Genomic DNA, 16,793 nt, shown 5'->3' with positions numbered 1-16,793 from the left:
CGCGTGGAGGGAGAGGATCACCTCCTTGGACCAGCTTGAGATGCATCTGTGGATGCACGACGAGGTCTGGCTGGCCTTGCTGGCTGCGGTCTGGCATTGGCAGCCCATGTTCATCTTGGAGTCAGTAATGACTCCAAGATCCCGTTCCACCTCTGTGCTCTCAAGAGGGAGCTCCCCAGCCTGTCTGTGCTGTGGATTCCTTCTTCCCAGGTGCAGCACCCTGCATTTGTCTACGTTGAACCCCATCCTATTCTCATCTGCCCACTTTTGTAGTTTGTCTAAATCTATTTGCAGCCTCTCTCTCCCTTCATAGTTTCTAGGGTCGGAAGGGACCTGAGTAGATCATCTAGTCTGACCCCTGCCATGGCAGGAAAGAGTACTGGGGTCAAACGACCCCAGCAAGGTGTTCATCTACCCTTCTCTTAAACACCCCCAGGCTAGGAGCCAGCACTACTGCTCTTGGAAGTTGGTTCCCGACCCTAGCCGCCCTGACCGTGACATCGCGCCTCCTGACATCTAACCTAAACCTACCCTCTGCCAGCTTGTGACCGTTATTCCTGGTCACTCCTGGCGGTGCTCGGGGGAACAGGGACTCCCCCAATGCCTGCTGATCCCCCCTGAATAGTTTGTAACAGGCCACTAGATCCCCCTCAGCCTTCTCTTGTGGAGGCTGAATAGGTTCAGGTCCCGTCGCCTCTCCTCGTAGGGCCTGCCCTGCTGCCCCTGACCATGCGGGTGGCCTCCTCTGGACCCTCTCCATGCTGTCCACATCCCTCCTGAAGTGCGGCGCCCAGAACTGGACATAGTACTCCAGCCGTGGCCTGACGAGTGCCGCATAGAGGGGGAGGATCACCTCCCTGGACCTGCTCGAGATGCATCTGTGGATGCACGACAAGGTGCGGTTGGCCTTCCTGACTGCCTCCCCACACTGCCGGCCCATGTTCATCTTGGCATCAATGATGACTCCAAGATCCTTTTCTGCCTCTGCACTGACAAGAGGGGAGTTCCCCAACCTGTAGGTATGGTGCCGGTTGTTCCTCCCCAGGTGCAGCACCTTGCACTTGTCTGTGTTGAATCCCATCCTATTCTCATCTGACCACCCCTGTAACCTGTCTAGGTCCAATTGCAGGCTGTCCCTCCCTTCTAGCGAGCCTACATCCCCCCACATCTTAGTGTCATCAGCAAATTTGAACAGGTGCTTTTTACCCCCTCGTCCAAGTCACTGATGAAGATGTTGAACAGTGCGGGCCCGAGGACCGAGCCCTGGGGGACCCCACTGTCCACGTCCTTCTAGGTTGAGAAGGACCCATCCACTACCACCCTCTGGGTGCGGCCCTCCAGCCAGCTGGCGACCCATTGGACTGTGTGGGTGTCGACACCACAGCCCCCCAGCTTCTTAATGAGAACAGGGTGAGAGACAGTGTCGAAAGCCTTCCGGAAGTCCAGGAAGACTATATCCACTGCTACCCCTGCATCTAATGATCTGGTGATCAGGTCGTAAAGGGCCACCAGGTTGGTCTGACAGGACCTGCCACTGATGAACCCGTGTTGGTTGCCCCTAAGCATGCAGTCCCCTGCTGGCCCCTCCTGGATGTGTGCCAGAATAATTTTCTCAGACAGCTTGCCTAGGATTGAGGTAAGACTAACTGACCTATAGTTTCCCGGGTCCTCCTTCTTCCCCTTTTTGAAGATGGGAACCACGCTGGCCCTCTTCCAGTCCTCTGGCCCCACACCAGAGCACCACGAGTGCTCATAAAGCCGTGCCGGGGTCCTGCAATGACCTCGGCCAGTTCCTTTAGAACTCTAGGGTGGAGATCGTCCGGGCTGGCTGACTTGAATACGTCCAGTATTCAGGTGTGCCTTTCAAGTGTGCCCATCTCACCCCACATTCAAGTGTGCGCACCTCACCCCACATCTTAGTGTCATCAGCAAACTTGGACAATGTGCTTCCAACCCCCTTGTCCAAGTCGCTGATGAAGATGTTAAACACTGCAGGCCCAAGGACTGGGCCTTGGGAGACCCCACTGCTCACATCCCTTCAGGTCGAGTATGACCCATCCACCACCACTCTCTGGGTGCTCCCCATCAGCCAGTTTTTTACCCATCCAACTGTGCAGGGATCAGTGCCACAGTCACTTAATTTATTAATGAGAATGGGATGAGAGATGGTGTCAAAGGCCTTCTTAAAGTCCAGAAAGACTAGGTCCACGGTGACACCATCATCCAAGGATTTAGTCACCTGGTCATAAAAGGCAATTGGGTTGGTTAGGCAGGAGCTGCCTTTGATGAACCCGTGCTGGTTGCCCCGAGCATGGTCTCCCCTGCTGGCCCCCAGAGATGTGCTCCGTGTGACCCTGAAGCCTTGAGGAAGGAGGGTAATTTGGCCAGTGGAGGGCGCTACAGCCGCCCTCAGAAGCAGGTCCTGTCACAGGCTTCCAGCTGGAGAAAACTCCTAACCCTCCTTTGATGGGGCAGCCATTACAGGGAGATATCCCCCTCGCCTTCCTCTCCCAACACACCATCTCGAGTCCCATTTCCCCCCTGCCCTGATTGAAAGGCCCTACAAGAAACTTGCTACATTCAGTTCCCTGCATGGAACAGGCCAAAGTTTCAAACACTGATTACCTGCCTGCCCCTGCCCCCTGGTTTTCCAGCCAGAAGTGACTTGCTGAAGGAGGTCACACAGATAGGGCACATCTACACTGCCACACGGTCCTGTTCCCAGACTCAGCCTCTCACCCAAATCAACTGCCCCCCCCACTAGAAGCTCCCAGCTCCCCTGCCCCTCAGCCCTCCAGTCCCCTGCCCCAGCAGCCCTCCAGTCTGCTCACAGAAGCCCTCCTGGCTGTTGGGGGCTGAGGTGAAACTTCTCTGCAGCCCTGCTCTCCCTGCAGCATGTTCGTGACTCCCCTGGGCACTGAGGGGCCTAGCAATCGTCAGCGTCCTACCCAGCTCTACCATCAGCAGCCCAGCAAGGGAACGCAGGTGGTGCAGGGCATTTGACTGGGGGTAATATGCCAAAACAAAGGCATAGATGTTCCCATAACTGTGACTTTGGGTTCAAACCCAGATGCTGAATCCCAGTCCATTCCCTTGTGGCTGTTGCTCTGTACATGGCTGGGAAGGGCGTCATCTTTACAACACAACCTCACTGCTGTCATTGCAGGTTTCCAATCAGAGGAGAGGGGGACTGTGCCTATGTGAATGATGAGGGTATCAGCAGCTCCAGGTGCTCCTCAAAGAGGAACTTCATCTGTAGCCAGCCAGATAATTGTGCCAGAGGAAAGCCAAGCACCTTGATGGAGGACACAGCACCATATGTGATATGAGGAACTAGTACAAAGTGTCCTGACAGCCTGCAGTCAGTGCCTTGGTCATGCTGCCTGTCTAACCCCTGCTGAGGACCTCTGTGACAAGGCCTGTAAACCATAATTTGCTATACTGATCCCCTTGCCAGGCTGCTCGTTAGTCCTTTTTTTAATAAAAACAAAAAAATTCATTATGCCTTTAATAGAAGCAGGTGACCCACACAGCTCAGACGCTAACCCCTCTATTTTCATTGTCTCTTTAAGAGCAATTTTCAAGCTGTTGTGGGTACAAAGAAAATCTGCCTGCCGAGAGCCTGAAACACCAATAAGGAAAGGGTCTTTTCATCTGACTGCTGTGAGGTCTCCAATCAGGACCATGGTGCTGTTGTTTCAGCACAAGCTCCTTGGGCTCCTGGAGAAGTGGGCACCTGGAGTTGGTGCAACCAAGGAAATGCAGGGGAAACAGAGGAGGAGAGAGGCACATCTGGGGAAAACAGAAGCCAGGATACTCACAGGTAGCTCTGGGGCTGAGCTGAGGCTGAGTCTGCTCTGGGAGGTGTGTGACTCCAGTCTATATGTTTCTTTAACTCCCCAGTTATGGGCATCAGGATAGAAAATGTCTTTTCCTCTTAGCTTTTAGTTGGGGAGAGCTTGAAAATAGGCATTGTAAAAGGCTCAAAATGGAGAGCTAATGTAAAAAGGAATCCAGCCATTACTGGCAATACTGAATTAACAAAATCCAAAGGCTTGTATTTTGGTCACAGCTTCCCCAGGCCTTGCCATGTGGATAAAATTGAGGTGATGTCCAGGTAAGATGGGAAGAGAAACAAATTATGAGGCATGAGCTAGAGGAGGTACCTTTATGGCATCTCAAGCACCTGCATCTGTTCCTCAAGTCCTTCAGGGAAGAGCAACTTTTCTTTGTGCCTTCAACAGGGAGAAGGAACCTGGTGTTTCATGAGTCTCCTGTTCTGACCCTGCCTTTTCCATCCCAAATATTTTGTGTAATTTATTTAAAACATTTTTGTTTGCACTAAGTTTATATGTCAGCAGTTAAAAAAGGGGAAAGAGCCCAAGAGAGCAGCTTGGATCAGCAGGGACATTAGGGAACTTCTCAAAAAGAACAAAGTGTACATGCGTTGGAAAAATGGTTCAACATCCAGAGAGGAGTAAACTCATATGGCCAGGGTCTGCAGGTATGAGGCAAGGAAAGTCAAGGCAGGCATGGAGATCAAGCTGGCATCCAAAATAAAAGACAACAGAAAGGCCTTCTATAGGTACATAGGGAGCAAGAAAAAATCAAGCTCCACTGTAGGACCCTACTGAATATGGAGGGGAAGCGCACAGTTGATCCCCATGAAAAGCCAGAGCTCTAAATACTTACTTTGCATTGGTATTTTTGAAATCAGATGGGAACTCATCACCTGTCCAGAGGCCCAAAGAATATGCTGATGACAGCAGTCCACATAAAATCAGTCCCAAACAGGTGAAGGTACTCTTAGGCCATTTGGATGTTTTCAAGCCAGCTGGGCCAATTGGCCTGCATCCGAGAGTCTTGAAAGAACTGGCTGAACTCATAGTGGTGCCTCTGGTGAGGCTGTTTGAAGAGTTGTGCAACTCAGGAATGGTCCTGAATGACTGAAAGAAGGCTAACATTGTGCCCATCTTTAAGAAAGAGAAGAGGGATGACCTGCAAACTATAGACTAGTCAGTCTGCCTTCGATCCTGGGAAAAATCTTTGAAAAAATTGTCAAGGAGGCTTTCAACCACAAGCTCATAACTGGTGGGGTAGTGGGAAGCAACCAGTATGACTTTTTCCAGGGGAGATCATGCCTAACAAACACGGTGTCTTTCTACGCTCAGGTAACTAACCAGCTGGACATGGGACAGGAGGTGAACGTCATCTACTTAGACTTCAGCAAGGCCTGTGATATTGTTTCCCACGAGATCCTCTCAATTAAGTTGGAGGGTAGTGGCCTGGACCAGTCAACAGTGAGGTGGGTTGTAATCAGTGGGGTGGCCTGATCCTGGAGGGCCATCTCCAGTGGTGTCCCCAAGGGATTAGTGCTTGGGCCCATGCTCCTTAACATCTTTATCAATGACCTGGCCGAGGGAGTGGGAAGTGCAATGATTAAGTTTTCAGATGACACCAAGTGGTATGGAAATGCAGGCACATCTGGCAGGGCAAGGATACAGGATGACCTTGACAGGCTGGTCCTATGAGCTGAATGTAAGCAGATGAGGTTCAGTAGGGACAAGTGCTGGGTCCTTCATCTGGGTAGGAAGAAACTTCACCACAACTATACGATGGGTGGTGGTCCACTGGCTGACACCACATCTGAAAGGGACCTGGGGGTTACAGTCAGCCAGAGGATGAATATGAGCCACCAGTGATGAAGTCACCTAAAGGGCAAATAGAGGTCTGGTTTGTATCAGCTAGTGTGATGCCACTAGATGCAGAGAGGTGCTTCTCCCCCTCTATTTGGCATTGGTGAGGCTGTTGGTGTCACTGGCCATAAACCCTAGGTAACTCAGAGGGATGGAAGACCATGAGTGTCGATGAAGCCCCTCTGCTCTAGGCCCAGGCGAGCCAGGACCCCCCCCCTTGCCCAACCTTTGTAACCCTTTCTTTGGCTCCTGTAATCTCCTGTCCTTCTGGAAAACAGGCAAACTGAAACTGTTATCTGTGGAATGCAAGGGCATCGCTCGGAGAAAGAAGGGAGGAGGGAAAGGGGAGGAAGACGGGGGCCAACTAGTGGAAAATTACTGCTGGAAGTGGCCAGGTATAAAAATACACTGTTGCAGGGCTAAGGGCACAGGATTTGAGACCATACAGTCTCCCTGTGCCTTTTACCTGAGCTCAAATAAACTCTGTCTGCTTCTCCCCCCAGTGTGTTTATTTGGTGCGACGCACACCGGGCAACAAACCCAATTGTTGCCTCCCTCGGGCACCTTGTGCCGGCAACAAGGCCACAGCTGGAGTACTGTGTCCAGCCCTGTGCACTGCACTTCAAGAAGGATGTGGATAAGCTTGAAAAGGTGCCAAGAAGTGCTACCTGCATGATCAAGGGCCCAGGGGATAGGCCTGATGAAGAGAGGCTCCAGAAACTGGATTTGTCCAGTCTGAGTAAGAGAAGACTGAGAGGTGGCCTGATAGCCACCATCCAGATCTAGGGAAGCAGCTCTTCAAAAAGACACCCCTTGGGAGGACAGTCTCCAATGGACACAAGCTAGTTGAGGAAAAAATTTAGGCTAGACATTAGGAAACCCTTTTTTTCTGTAAGGGTATCTGGAGTCTGGAACACACTCCCAGAAGAGGTGGTGCAGTTGCCATCCCTGGAGGTGTTCAGGAGGAGGATGAACAGGCATCTCTTTGAGCTCGTTTCAGCCCAATCACCTCCTGCCTACGGCAGGGGACTGGACTCGATGATCTTACAGGTCCCTTCCAGTCCTTCTTTCTATGATTCCTGCCTGTCTGTGGAGCTGTGCCGGTTTTTGCCTTCCTCTACAGTGGGTGCAGGGTCCTCACCCCAGGAGCTCCTGTGAGTACAGGAACCAAGTGTCTCCCTGCTCTTGCAAGGGATTGAGGGTACCCTCATCTAGCCAGCTTTTACCTGTGGCCTGGTACAGCGTGGTGCTCGTGTCTGAGGCCTCGGGGGCTGTGAGAGGCTTGGAAGTGAGGATCTTGGGGACTCCTGGGGTGAATCACTGCCTGTGAATAGTTTCATAGTTTCATAGTAGCTAGAGTCGGAAGGGACCTAGGTAGATCATCTAGTCCGACCCCCTGCCTTAGCAGGAAAGAGCACCGGGGTCAGATGACCCCGGCAAGGTGCTCATCTAACTTCCTTTTAAAAATCCCCAGGCTCTGAATTTGAAGAGGAGAAATCCTACCATTGTTTCTTGTCCAGACACCACCATAAATTCTTGTTCTGGGCTCCCATCACAGTCAGGATGTCTGTGTTGTATTTCTCACTGAGTCTGTCACTGCATCGTTGTCCTGGGAAGGCAGCGCTGGGGAAGCCCTGAGAAGGGCGCAGAGCTGTTGTTCGTGCTCCCTGTGTCCCAGAGGCCTACTGCCCACTGCCCCATAATGTGACCCTCGGGTCTCTTGTTGGCCTCATGCAGAGAGTTGGGGAAAACCCCTTCCCTGAGGCCTCTCCTTATAGCCCAAGGAAAGGCACATTGCCTTCCCTGTCTCCTGCAGCCTCTCAATCCCCTTACAGCACCTTAAAAATGATGCGTTAGGCACATGCTGCCCTCCCCGTGAGATCCCAGAGGAAACGCCCTCAGAACTGAACGAGCACCTGAGCGGCAGAGCGGATGGGGGCAGTGGGGTTGGAAGCCACATCACCCAAGAGGCTGGAGCCGCGCCCCGGCACCTGGACAGTTTGGCCACGCAACCTAGCCAAGCGATCCTTGTGATCATGGGGTTTGCTGCAGATGTGGGGAGTCGGCTTTTAATGTGGCTGCAGCGTGGCGGACAGTGGGCCATGGGAGGATCCCCTGGAAACTGCATGGGGTTGAGTAAGGGAGGGGGCAGGGTTGAGCAAAGCCTTTGGCTCTGTGACCCAAAACACTGCAGCTGCTGAGAGCTGTTTTTCTTCCTACAGAGACTGTTTCCCTCCTGGCAAGGCCAGACTGCTCCCTTTTACCTATCACCTTTGGGCAAAAAGACCTCCTCCCCCCCGAACTCCCCTACTTGTTTTACAACATTTTTGTTGTATTTGAAGACTGTTAATAGCTCCTCACTTGGACTCCTCTTCTCCAGATTAAGTAACCCCCCTTCTTCCAGCCTGTATGGACTGGTCCTGTGTGCTAGCTCTCATTTTTCTTTGTTTGTGGTTTCATGGTCAGGGATAGAGCCTCTTTTCCAACCAGTCCTTTCCTGCAAAGCTGCAGCTTTCTCGCTGCTAAAGAAGCTGGGGAAGGTACAGCCCAGAGCAGGTTCAGTGACATTTCCAGAGGACAGATCCCATTGCCAGCATCATCCTGGTGGTCCTGTGCCCCACGGCTTCTCCCTCTGCAGTTGTTCTAGGCACCAGGCTGTGCTCTCCTCACTGGAGTTGTCCAAGGGATTTGGCCTGGCGCACCCAAAGGAAGCTGTTTTCCCTGAGCTCACAGATCATTATTCACACTAGGAATGGTCTGAGCAGCCAGAGGAATCTACCGGAGTGGCTTCATAGAGAAGAACAATCATCTCCCAGCCCATTCTGCTGTCTCCTCGCATGGTTTATCCAGTTTTGGGAAGCTGGTATGTGACATATTTAAAGTGTTTAATTGTTTGTGGAGGATGTTTAGGACGGTGAAAATGACCTTAGCTGGGTTTGTAGCTTAGACCTACGCTTTTGTAAACGGTCCAGGCAGGGCTGGAAGGGCAGGCTGAGGGCACCAGGCTCCTGCCAGCAGCAGTGACCCAGAGCCGCCTCCTCCAGGTGCTGTGGGAGTCTTTCCCACCTGGGCACTGAGTCCTCACGCATCCTGTCCTTGGACACTCTTACTTCACTGTGAACTCAAATCCCCAGGTGGGGCCAGAAGTCCCACCTGGGCCTGCTGCTAGGGCTTACTGATGAGCCAAAAGTGATGTGTGTTGTCCCTAGGATTGCTTTTACCAGACATCCCCAATTATTGACATGGCCCCTCGTCCGATTTGTTATCAAGTGAACGTTTAATAGTACCCCCTAGGCTTATTGCAATTATTCTTCCTAGCAGTATGATCTGGCAAGTGGTTCCTTCAGGTGTTACAGCAGTGACCTTCGGTGGTACCGGCCTCCGATCCTCTGCTGGGTGCACGGGTTGTTAGTTTCTGAATTCCTCATTGTTCAACCAAGAAGTCCAAGAGCACTCGTGTCTCCCCAGGATAGCAACACAAAACACGCATGTTCCTTTGTTTGTCCATCACTTTTGTAATTTCTCTCATCCCAAAACGTCCAGTCCTCTGGCTCTGTGCCAAGCGTTCCTTATGTGGTGCACCAATCCCCTGGCAGTGTGCGAACCATGTTCCTTCTAGGGACACTGCTGTCCCTTGCTTGCCCAGTCACAGCACTCGCATCTCACAGTGCCACGGAGGGCTCTTAGTTCAATTTTGTTTCTTAGTGCTGGAAAGGCCTGGGCCACAGCTAAAAGCCTTAGCATAGATCAGTTTGCCTACTGTAACATAAATAGAAAGACCTCAGCCAGCCCTCCAACAACTATCCCATGGTCCTCATCCATTTGGGAATAAACGATGCAGCCAGGAGTAATCCAGACCAGATCATGAGTGAATACAGTGCTCTTGGGGCCAGGCTTAAGAAGATGGGGGTGCAGCAGGTCTTCTTGTCATTCCTCCCGGTCAGCGGTCATGTCACCTGTGTCAGAAAAATCAACCCGCACCTCCAGAGTTGGTGCCATCATGCGGGTTTTGGCTTCCTGGACCATGATCTGCACTTCTGTGCAAAGGAATTCCTGGGACATGATGGGCTTCATCTCTCCACAAAAGGTAAGAGTCTTTTTTCTTACAGTTTGGCTGATCTCCTACATCGGGCTTTAAACTAGGCTCGATGTGGGATGCTGAGGCAGGAGATGGAGAGAGTCTAGAGCCTACAAACGGCGAGATGCAGCAGTACATCCCAGGCGAGTACTAAGGGGCCCACTGGGCATCAGAACACGGGGGCACCAAAGGTACCATTTGGAGGGCTCAAGTGCCTCTATACTGATGCTAGCAGCATGGGAAATAAGCAGGAAAAACTCGCAGTCCTGCTTGCAGACAATAACTTTGATTTAGTAGGGCTAACAGAAACCTGGTAGGATCCTACCTATGACTGATCCTACCTATGCATTGAGGGCTACAAGTTGTACGGACAGGACAGAATAGGGACAAAAGGGGTGGGGAGGTTGCTCTCTTTGTTAAGGAGCATTATACATCTACCCTAATCAAAATGGGATCAGAGGAGGAGAAAGGTGAGGTATTGTGGGTTGGGATACATGAAGGTCATGGGGAAGGGGACTTGGTGGTGGGGGTCTGCTACAGATCACTACATCAAGAGGAAGCGCGAGACTTGGCATTCTGGAGGCAGCTCTCAGAGGCCGTATGGTCTAGGGACGTGGTTGTCATGGGGGACCTAAACTACCCGGACATCTGCTGGGAGGAGCAGTCTTCCAAATCCATAGTTTCGTATTTAGTAGGGTCGGAAGGGACCTGAGCAGTTCATCAAGTCTGACCCCCTGCCAGGGCAGGAAATAGTACTGGGTCAAACGACCCCAGCAAGGTGTTCATCTAGCCTCCTCTTAAACACCCCCAGGGTAGGAGCCTGCACCACTTCTCTTGGAAGCTGGTTCCAGACCCTAGCCGCCCTGACTGTGAAGTAGCATCTCCTGATGTCTGGCTTAAATCACCCCTCTGCCAGCTTGTGACCGTTATTCCTGGTCACTCCTGGCGGTGCTCGGGGGAACAGGGACTCCCCCAGTGGCTGCTGGTCCCCCCTGAATAGTTTGTAACAGGCCACTAGATCCCCCTCAGCCTTCTCTTGTGGAGGCTGAACAGGTTTAGGTCCCGTCGCCTCTCCTCATTGGGCCTGCCCTGCTGCCCCTGGATCATGCAAGTGAAATTATGAAACTCCCTGCCATTGGGTGTGCACCTCCCTTTTAGCAAGGAGACATTCCCGGATGCTTTTGGTGAGCCATGGGGGCTTTTGCGCCCTCCTGCTCCCTTTGATCCAAGTTCGGATTACCTCCCTTTGGGCTTGGAGGATTGTCTCCTTAAGGAGCGACCAGTCCTCTTGGACACCTGACTCCCCTCCCCTCCCCTCTGGGACCTCAGCCCCTCCCCAACTATTCTCACTTCATTGACGTCCACCCTCCTGAAATCCAGGGCTGCTGCCTTGCTGCAGGCCTTTGCCACCTTGCGCTGGATGGTGACTCCCAGCAGGCGGTGATCGCTGTCACCCAGGTGGTCGAGCCCCCGCAGCCCCTCACCAGGTCATCACCCATGGCCAGCACCAGGTCCAACAAGGCGTCACCCCCGGTGAGGCTTGTGATGTGCTGCCAGTTTCAACGGCAAAAGTCATGGCAAGATTCAACTTTAGCAAGCTTCAAAGGGATATTGGACATTTATTGAGGGTAAGAAGAACATGCAGCATAAAGCTCATGCATACTAACAAAAACATATTGGAAAGGATATTATGTTCGATGCTTTAATGTTTTTAAACTGATCTCTAGTTTTGGACACCAGGATGCGTCCTCATAGTTGTATAGGAAGTTACCCCCGCGCTCCCCTTGTGTTTAGTCTGCTTTGTAGGGCAAAGGCCTGAAGAGCTAACTAAACTCTCGGATCTTCAGGCTTGTCACATTTGAAAATGGTCTAGTCAACGTGCTTTTTCTATTTGCATTGAATGACACCAATTGCACAAGCTCAGTATTTCCCCTTTCAAAGGTCAGGCAGGTGTTGGGAATGGTTAGATATTTATCTCTTTGAGAGAAGTGTAACAGCTGCTGCTGGATTTGCAGCAGGGCCAGGATCCCTGCAAAGGCAGAGCAGGACATTTTGCAGAAAGCTGTTGCTCAGAAGAGCAGGTGCACGTTTTTGCCTGGCTCCTGGGGCAGGAGAGGGAAGGGAACTCGGCCCCGGGGACTCAGCCAGGCTCAGAGAGGGAAGGAGCCAGGACCGCAGAGCTCAGGGAGGAGCCACCCTGGAGCCGGCCTGTGAAGTGGAGCTGCCCTTAGTGACGGGAAGAAGATACCCTGGTATCCTTTTTTCCTCTGTGAGGCAGAGGGATTGGTGTGGAGGGAAAAAAAAGAGTAGTACGGTAGACTTGCCTAGGAGGGCAGGGTGTTGGTCGGGGAAGGCTCTGGGGAGATTTAACTTGGCCTGGGGTCAAGGGGGGTGATAAACCCAGGGCTGTTTCAGTTATCAGCACAAGGGGCCATGTCTGGGAAAGGTGCTTTTGTGGAGAGGGGGCAGTATGCATCTCCCCTGGTGGGGCTGTGCACCTCCTGGGTTAGATGGAGGTCCTGTATCTCCGCTAGGAACCTACGCGAGCAGTTGGACCTGGCTGACTGCTCTTCCCAGCAGATGTCTGGAAAGTTCAGGTCACCCATGATGACCACGTCCTTTGACCTAACGCCCTCCATGAGCTGACTCAAGAATTCCTGGTCTAGATCTTCTCCCTGGTTGGGAGGTCTGCAGTAGACCCCCACCGTTAAATCCCTTTCCCCACAACTGCCTTGTATCCTAACCCAGAGCACTTCAGTCTGCCCCTCCTCTGACCCAGTGCTACTTGATGAGGATGTGTATTCCTCCTTGACATAGAGCACCACACCCCCAGCTTTGCTCCCTGTCCTGTCTCTCCTGTACAGCCTATAGCCCTTGATATTCACCACCCAGTCATGCACTGGGTCCCACCATGTTTCTGTGAGCCCCACTATGTCTGGGTTGGTGTCAGCTCACAGGAGGGTAACTTCCTCCTGCTTATTCCCCGTACTGTGAGCGTTTGTGTAGGGGCATTTGAGACCTCCTGAAGTTGTGTGCAGGACCTTCACCTAATGCATAGATTTCATAGACATCAGGGCTGGAAGGGACTTCGGGAGATGATCGAGTCCAGGGCCCTGCCCAAAGGGCAGGAAGTCAGCTGGGGTCATAGGATCCCAGCAAGATAAGCATCCAATTTACTCTTGAAGGTGTTCAATGTACGTGCTTGAACCACCTCCGCTGGCAGACTGCTCCAGACCTTGGGGGCTCGGACAGTAAAGAAATTCTTCCTTGTGTCCAGCCTGAAACGGTCTTGCAGGAGTTTGTGACCGTTCGACCTCGTCATCCCTTGGGGCGCTCTGATGAACAAACGTTCCCCCAGATCCTGGTGGTCACCCCAGTAAACTTATAGGTGGTCATCAGATCACCCCTGAGCCTGCGCTGTTCCAGGCTAAAGAGTCCCATGGCTCTCAGCCTGTCATCGTAAGGTCTGTTTTCCTGACCTCTGATCATGCGCGTGGCTCTCCTCTGGACTCTCTCAAGCTTCTCCACATCCTTTTTGAATTGTGGAGCCCAAAACTGGACGCAGGACTCCAACTGCGGCCTCACCAAGGCCGAGTACAAGGGGAGAATGACGTCCCGGGATTTGCTCGAGAAGCATCTATGGATGCACGCCAGCATTTTGGTCGCTTTATTCACCGCAGCATCACATTGCAGGCTCATGTTCATCTTGTGGTCAATGATGACCCCCAAGTCTCTTTCTTCTGTAGTGCTATCCAACGTAGCACTGCCGAGCCTATAAGGGTGCTGCAGGTTTTTCCTCCCAAGGTGGAGAACCTTGCATTTTTCGGTGTTAAACACCATGAGGTTCTTGTCTGCCCATTTGCTGAGCCTGTCCAGGTCAGCCTGGATCACCCGCCTGTCTTCTGGCGTGGATGCTTTGCCCCAAAGTTTAGTGTCATCGGCGAACATGGCCGGTCCCCTCTTGACTCCAATGTCCACATCGTTAATGAAGCTGTTGAACAGTATGGGTCCAAGGACAGAGCCTTGAGGGACCCCACTGGTCACAGGGCAACACGATGAGTGACTGCCATCAATCACAACCCTCTGGGTCTGACCACGAAGCCAATTTCCCGGCCAGCGGATCGTGGTGGAGCCAAGGCCACAACTGGGCAGTTTGGCCAAGAGGTGATCATGGGATACCAGATCAAAACCTTTTTTGAAGTCAAGATATATGACATCAATCTCTTCTCCCTTGTCCAGGTGATAGGTCATCTGGTCATAGAAGGAAATGAGATTGGTCAAACAAGACCTACCCGCAACAAACCCGTGCTGGCTATCCCTTAGGATGTTAGCCTGGGCCAGTCCATCAAGGATGGCCTCCTTAATAAACTTTTCTAAGATCTTCCCCAGGATAGAAGTCAGGCTAATGGGCCTGTAGTTAGCCGGATCCACTCTCCTCCCTTTCTTGAAGATCGGCACCACATTGGCCTTCTTCCAGTCTTCGGGCAGTACACCAGAGCGCCAGGAGATTTCAAAGACCCGTGCCAGGGGCTGGGCTATGACGCTCGCCAGCTTCTTGAGTACCCTGGGGTGCAGGTTGTCAGGGCCAGCTGACCTGAAGGTATCCAGCTTCTCAAGATGTTCCTTCATGAGGTCAGCATTGATGGAGGGTAGGGGATCCCCCTCACCCGGATCCCCCTGTCCCATAGCAGGCATGGGCATCCCGTGGGACTGATGAAAGACTGACGCAAAGTACCTATTTAATAGGTTGGCTTTTTCCTGGGCGTCAGTTGCCAGTTGCCCCATCTGGTTTAGCAGGGGTCCAACGTTGCCCTTGCTTTTCCTCCGGCTCCCCACATATCTGAAAAAGGACTTTTTATTGTCCTTGATGCTTGAAGCTAGCTGGAGTTCAATTGCAGCCTTGGCTTTCCTGGTTTGCGCCCTGCAGGACCGGAACAGAGCAGAATAATTCTCCTTGGAGGTGAATCCCATCCTCCATCCTTTGTAGGCTTTTCTTTTTAGCCGCAGGAGGTCCGCTAGGTCCCTGGAGAGCCAGGAGGGCTGCTGTGCCTTCTTGCTGCCTTTCCTCCGTGTTGGAATAGATTTAGCTTGTGCATTGAGGATCGCTTCCTTGAGAAGCAACCACTCTTCTTGAACTCCCATCTCCCTGGGGTCACGGTCCCCGAGGGCCTGACCGACTAGCCTCTTGAGCTTGTCGAAGTCGGCTTTTCTGAAGTCAAGGACTTCTGTGTTGCTGACTGACTTGCCAGTTTTACAGCAGATGATGAAGGTGATCAGCTCGTGGTCGCTGTCACCCAGCTTCCCATCGATCACTAGGTCGCTGATTAGGTCATCCCCCGTAGCCAGTACCAGGTCGAGCAGCGCTTTGCCTCTCGTTGGCCCAAAGACTTCTTGAGTCAGGTAGAGGTCATCCACGCACAAGAGAAAGCTTTGCGACCGCTCGGATTTTGCTGAGTGATCTTCCCACGAGATGTCCGGGTAATTGAAGTCACCCATGACAACCAAGGTCCTGGAGCAAGTGGTCTCAGTCAAGCTCAGGACTTTGAGTGGGAGGTCTGTAGTAGACTCCCACCATTGTGTCCCCTGTGCCGTATTCCCCACGAATTTTTACCCAGAGGGTCTCTAGCTGTCCATGCTGGTTACCAACATCAGCTTGCAGGGACATGTAGCTTTCCTTCACATACAGAGCTGCACCCCCACCCCTTTTGTCAACCCGATCCCCCCTGTACAGGGTATAGCCCTCTATACCCGTGGTCCAGTCATGGGTGGAGTCCCACCAGGTCTCTGTTATCCCAATGACGTCATAATTCTTTGTACTGAGCAGGAGGATGAGCTCCTCCTGCTTGTTGCCCAGGCTCCTGGCATTAGTGTACAGGCAGGCAAGTGTCCCCAGATTGTGCCATGGGGCAGGGGTGGGCTCCCTTAAGTGCTTTGGTCTGCTGGCTTTGCAAGGGTTGCTCCATGGGCCAGCAGGGGCAGTAGTCCCCCCATCCCCCAGCGGGCTTAGTTTAAAGCCCGGTGGAGCAGGTCAGCCAGCCTGGCTGAGAAGAGCCTCCTCCCCAGGGGGGAGAGGTGGAGGCCATCTCTTCCCAGCAGCTCGCTGCCTCTCTCTCCAAAGAGCGGGCTGTGGTCATGGAAGCCAAAGCCTTCCAGATGACACCAGCTCTGCAGTCTTTGGTTCACTGCGTGGATCCTCCTCTCCCTCCTCAGCCCATAGCCCGAGACTGGGAGGATCAACGAAAACATCACCTGAGCTCCCAGACCCCTAAGCCCCGCTCCCAAATCCCTGTAGTGCCTCATGACCTGGCTGGGGGTGCTCCAAGCCATTGTCATTGGTGCCCACATGAATAAGGAGCATGGGATAGTGGTCTGTGGGCCGGAGGAGCTGCGGGATCCTCTCCGCAATGTCTCGGATGCGGGCCCCCGGGAAGCAGCAGACTTCCCGGGCTAATGGGTTGGGGCGGCAGATTGCCTCCTCAGTGCCCCGCAGGATGGAGTCTCCCACAACAAACACCTTTCGTTTTGTCTTGGGGAGAGTGGGGGCAGTAGCTGTGGTTGAGCCTGGGTTGCCTGCAGGAGCTGGTAACTGAGCAGGCTCTGCTGGGGCTGCAAGAGGTGCGAACCTGTTGCTAAGCTCCAGCGAGGGGGGGGCCTTGGTGCAGCGGGCCTTGGGGCCCTTGACCACCTTGGTCCATGCCACTGACTGGGCAGAGCGGGAGGTCCCAGAGTCCTCCTTAGTCCTGGAGGGAGACGGAGCTCTCCCCTGTGGCTCCCGGGGGAGAAGGGCCTGGCAGTAGGAGTCTATCTCCTGCTCGCAGTCCCTGATGGCACGCAGTCTCTGGACTGTGGCCTGGAGCTCCTCCAGCTGGCGCGCCAGAGACCCCAGTAGGGAGCAGACCCCGCAAGGGGAGGTGGCCATGCTCCTGGGCCCCAGAGCCTGAAGAAGGGACAGGCAGCCCCCGCAGCCAAGAGCCAGGGGCTCCATCTGCATGGGCCCGGGACCATGGGCTCTGTCTGGG

At 53.1% G+C, this 16,793-nt stretch overlaps 1 protein-coding gene and 1 long non-coding RNA gene across 5 annotated transcripts in view; both read left to right on the top strand.

The window, feature by feature from the left end:
* The window catches only part of LOC149852981 (C-type lectin domain family 2 member B-like), a 40,816-nt gene extending 34,624 nt beyond the window's left edge, over positions 1–6,192 (top strand). For all 4 annotated transcript variants that reach the window (XM_090029205.1, XM_090029204.1, XM_090029202.1 and 1 more), the window contains one exon: positions 3,167–6,192. In XM_090029205.1, the coding sequence (XP_089885331.1) occupies positions 3,167–3,329 (163 nt within the window). In that variant the 3' untranslated portion in view covers positions 3,330–6,192. The remainder of the gene's footprint in view (positions 1–3,166) is intronic.
* A 2,022-nt stretch (positions 6,193–8,214) lies between these two features.
* Positions 8,215–16,793, top strand: part of LOC149852980 (uncharacterized) — a 28,682-nt gene continuing 20,103 nt past the window's right edge. Inside the window, exons 1-2 of the long non-coding RNA XR_016439353.1 lie at positions 8,215–8,559; positions 9,641–9,783. This is a non-coding gene — a long non-coding RNA (uncharacterized LOC149852980). The remainder of the gene's footprint in view (positions 8,560–9,640; positions 9,784–16,793) is intronic.

This window comes from Crocodylus siamensis, chromosome 15, assembly GCF_052110815.1.
Source record: "Crocodylus siamensis isolate JL-2025a chromosome 15, ASM5211081v1, whole genome shotgun sequence".
NCBI classification, from domain to species: Eukaryota; Metazoa; Chordata; order Crocodylia; family Crocodylidae; genus Crocodylus; species Crocodylus siamensis.
This window is presented reverse-complemented; position numbering and strand designations above follow the sequence as displayed.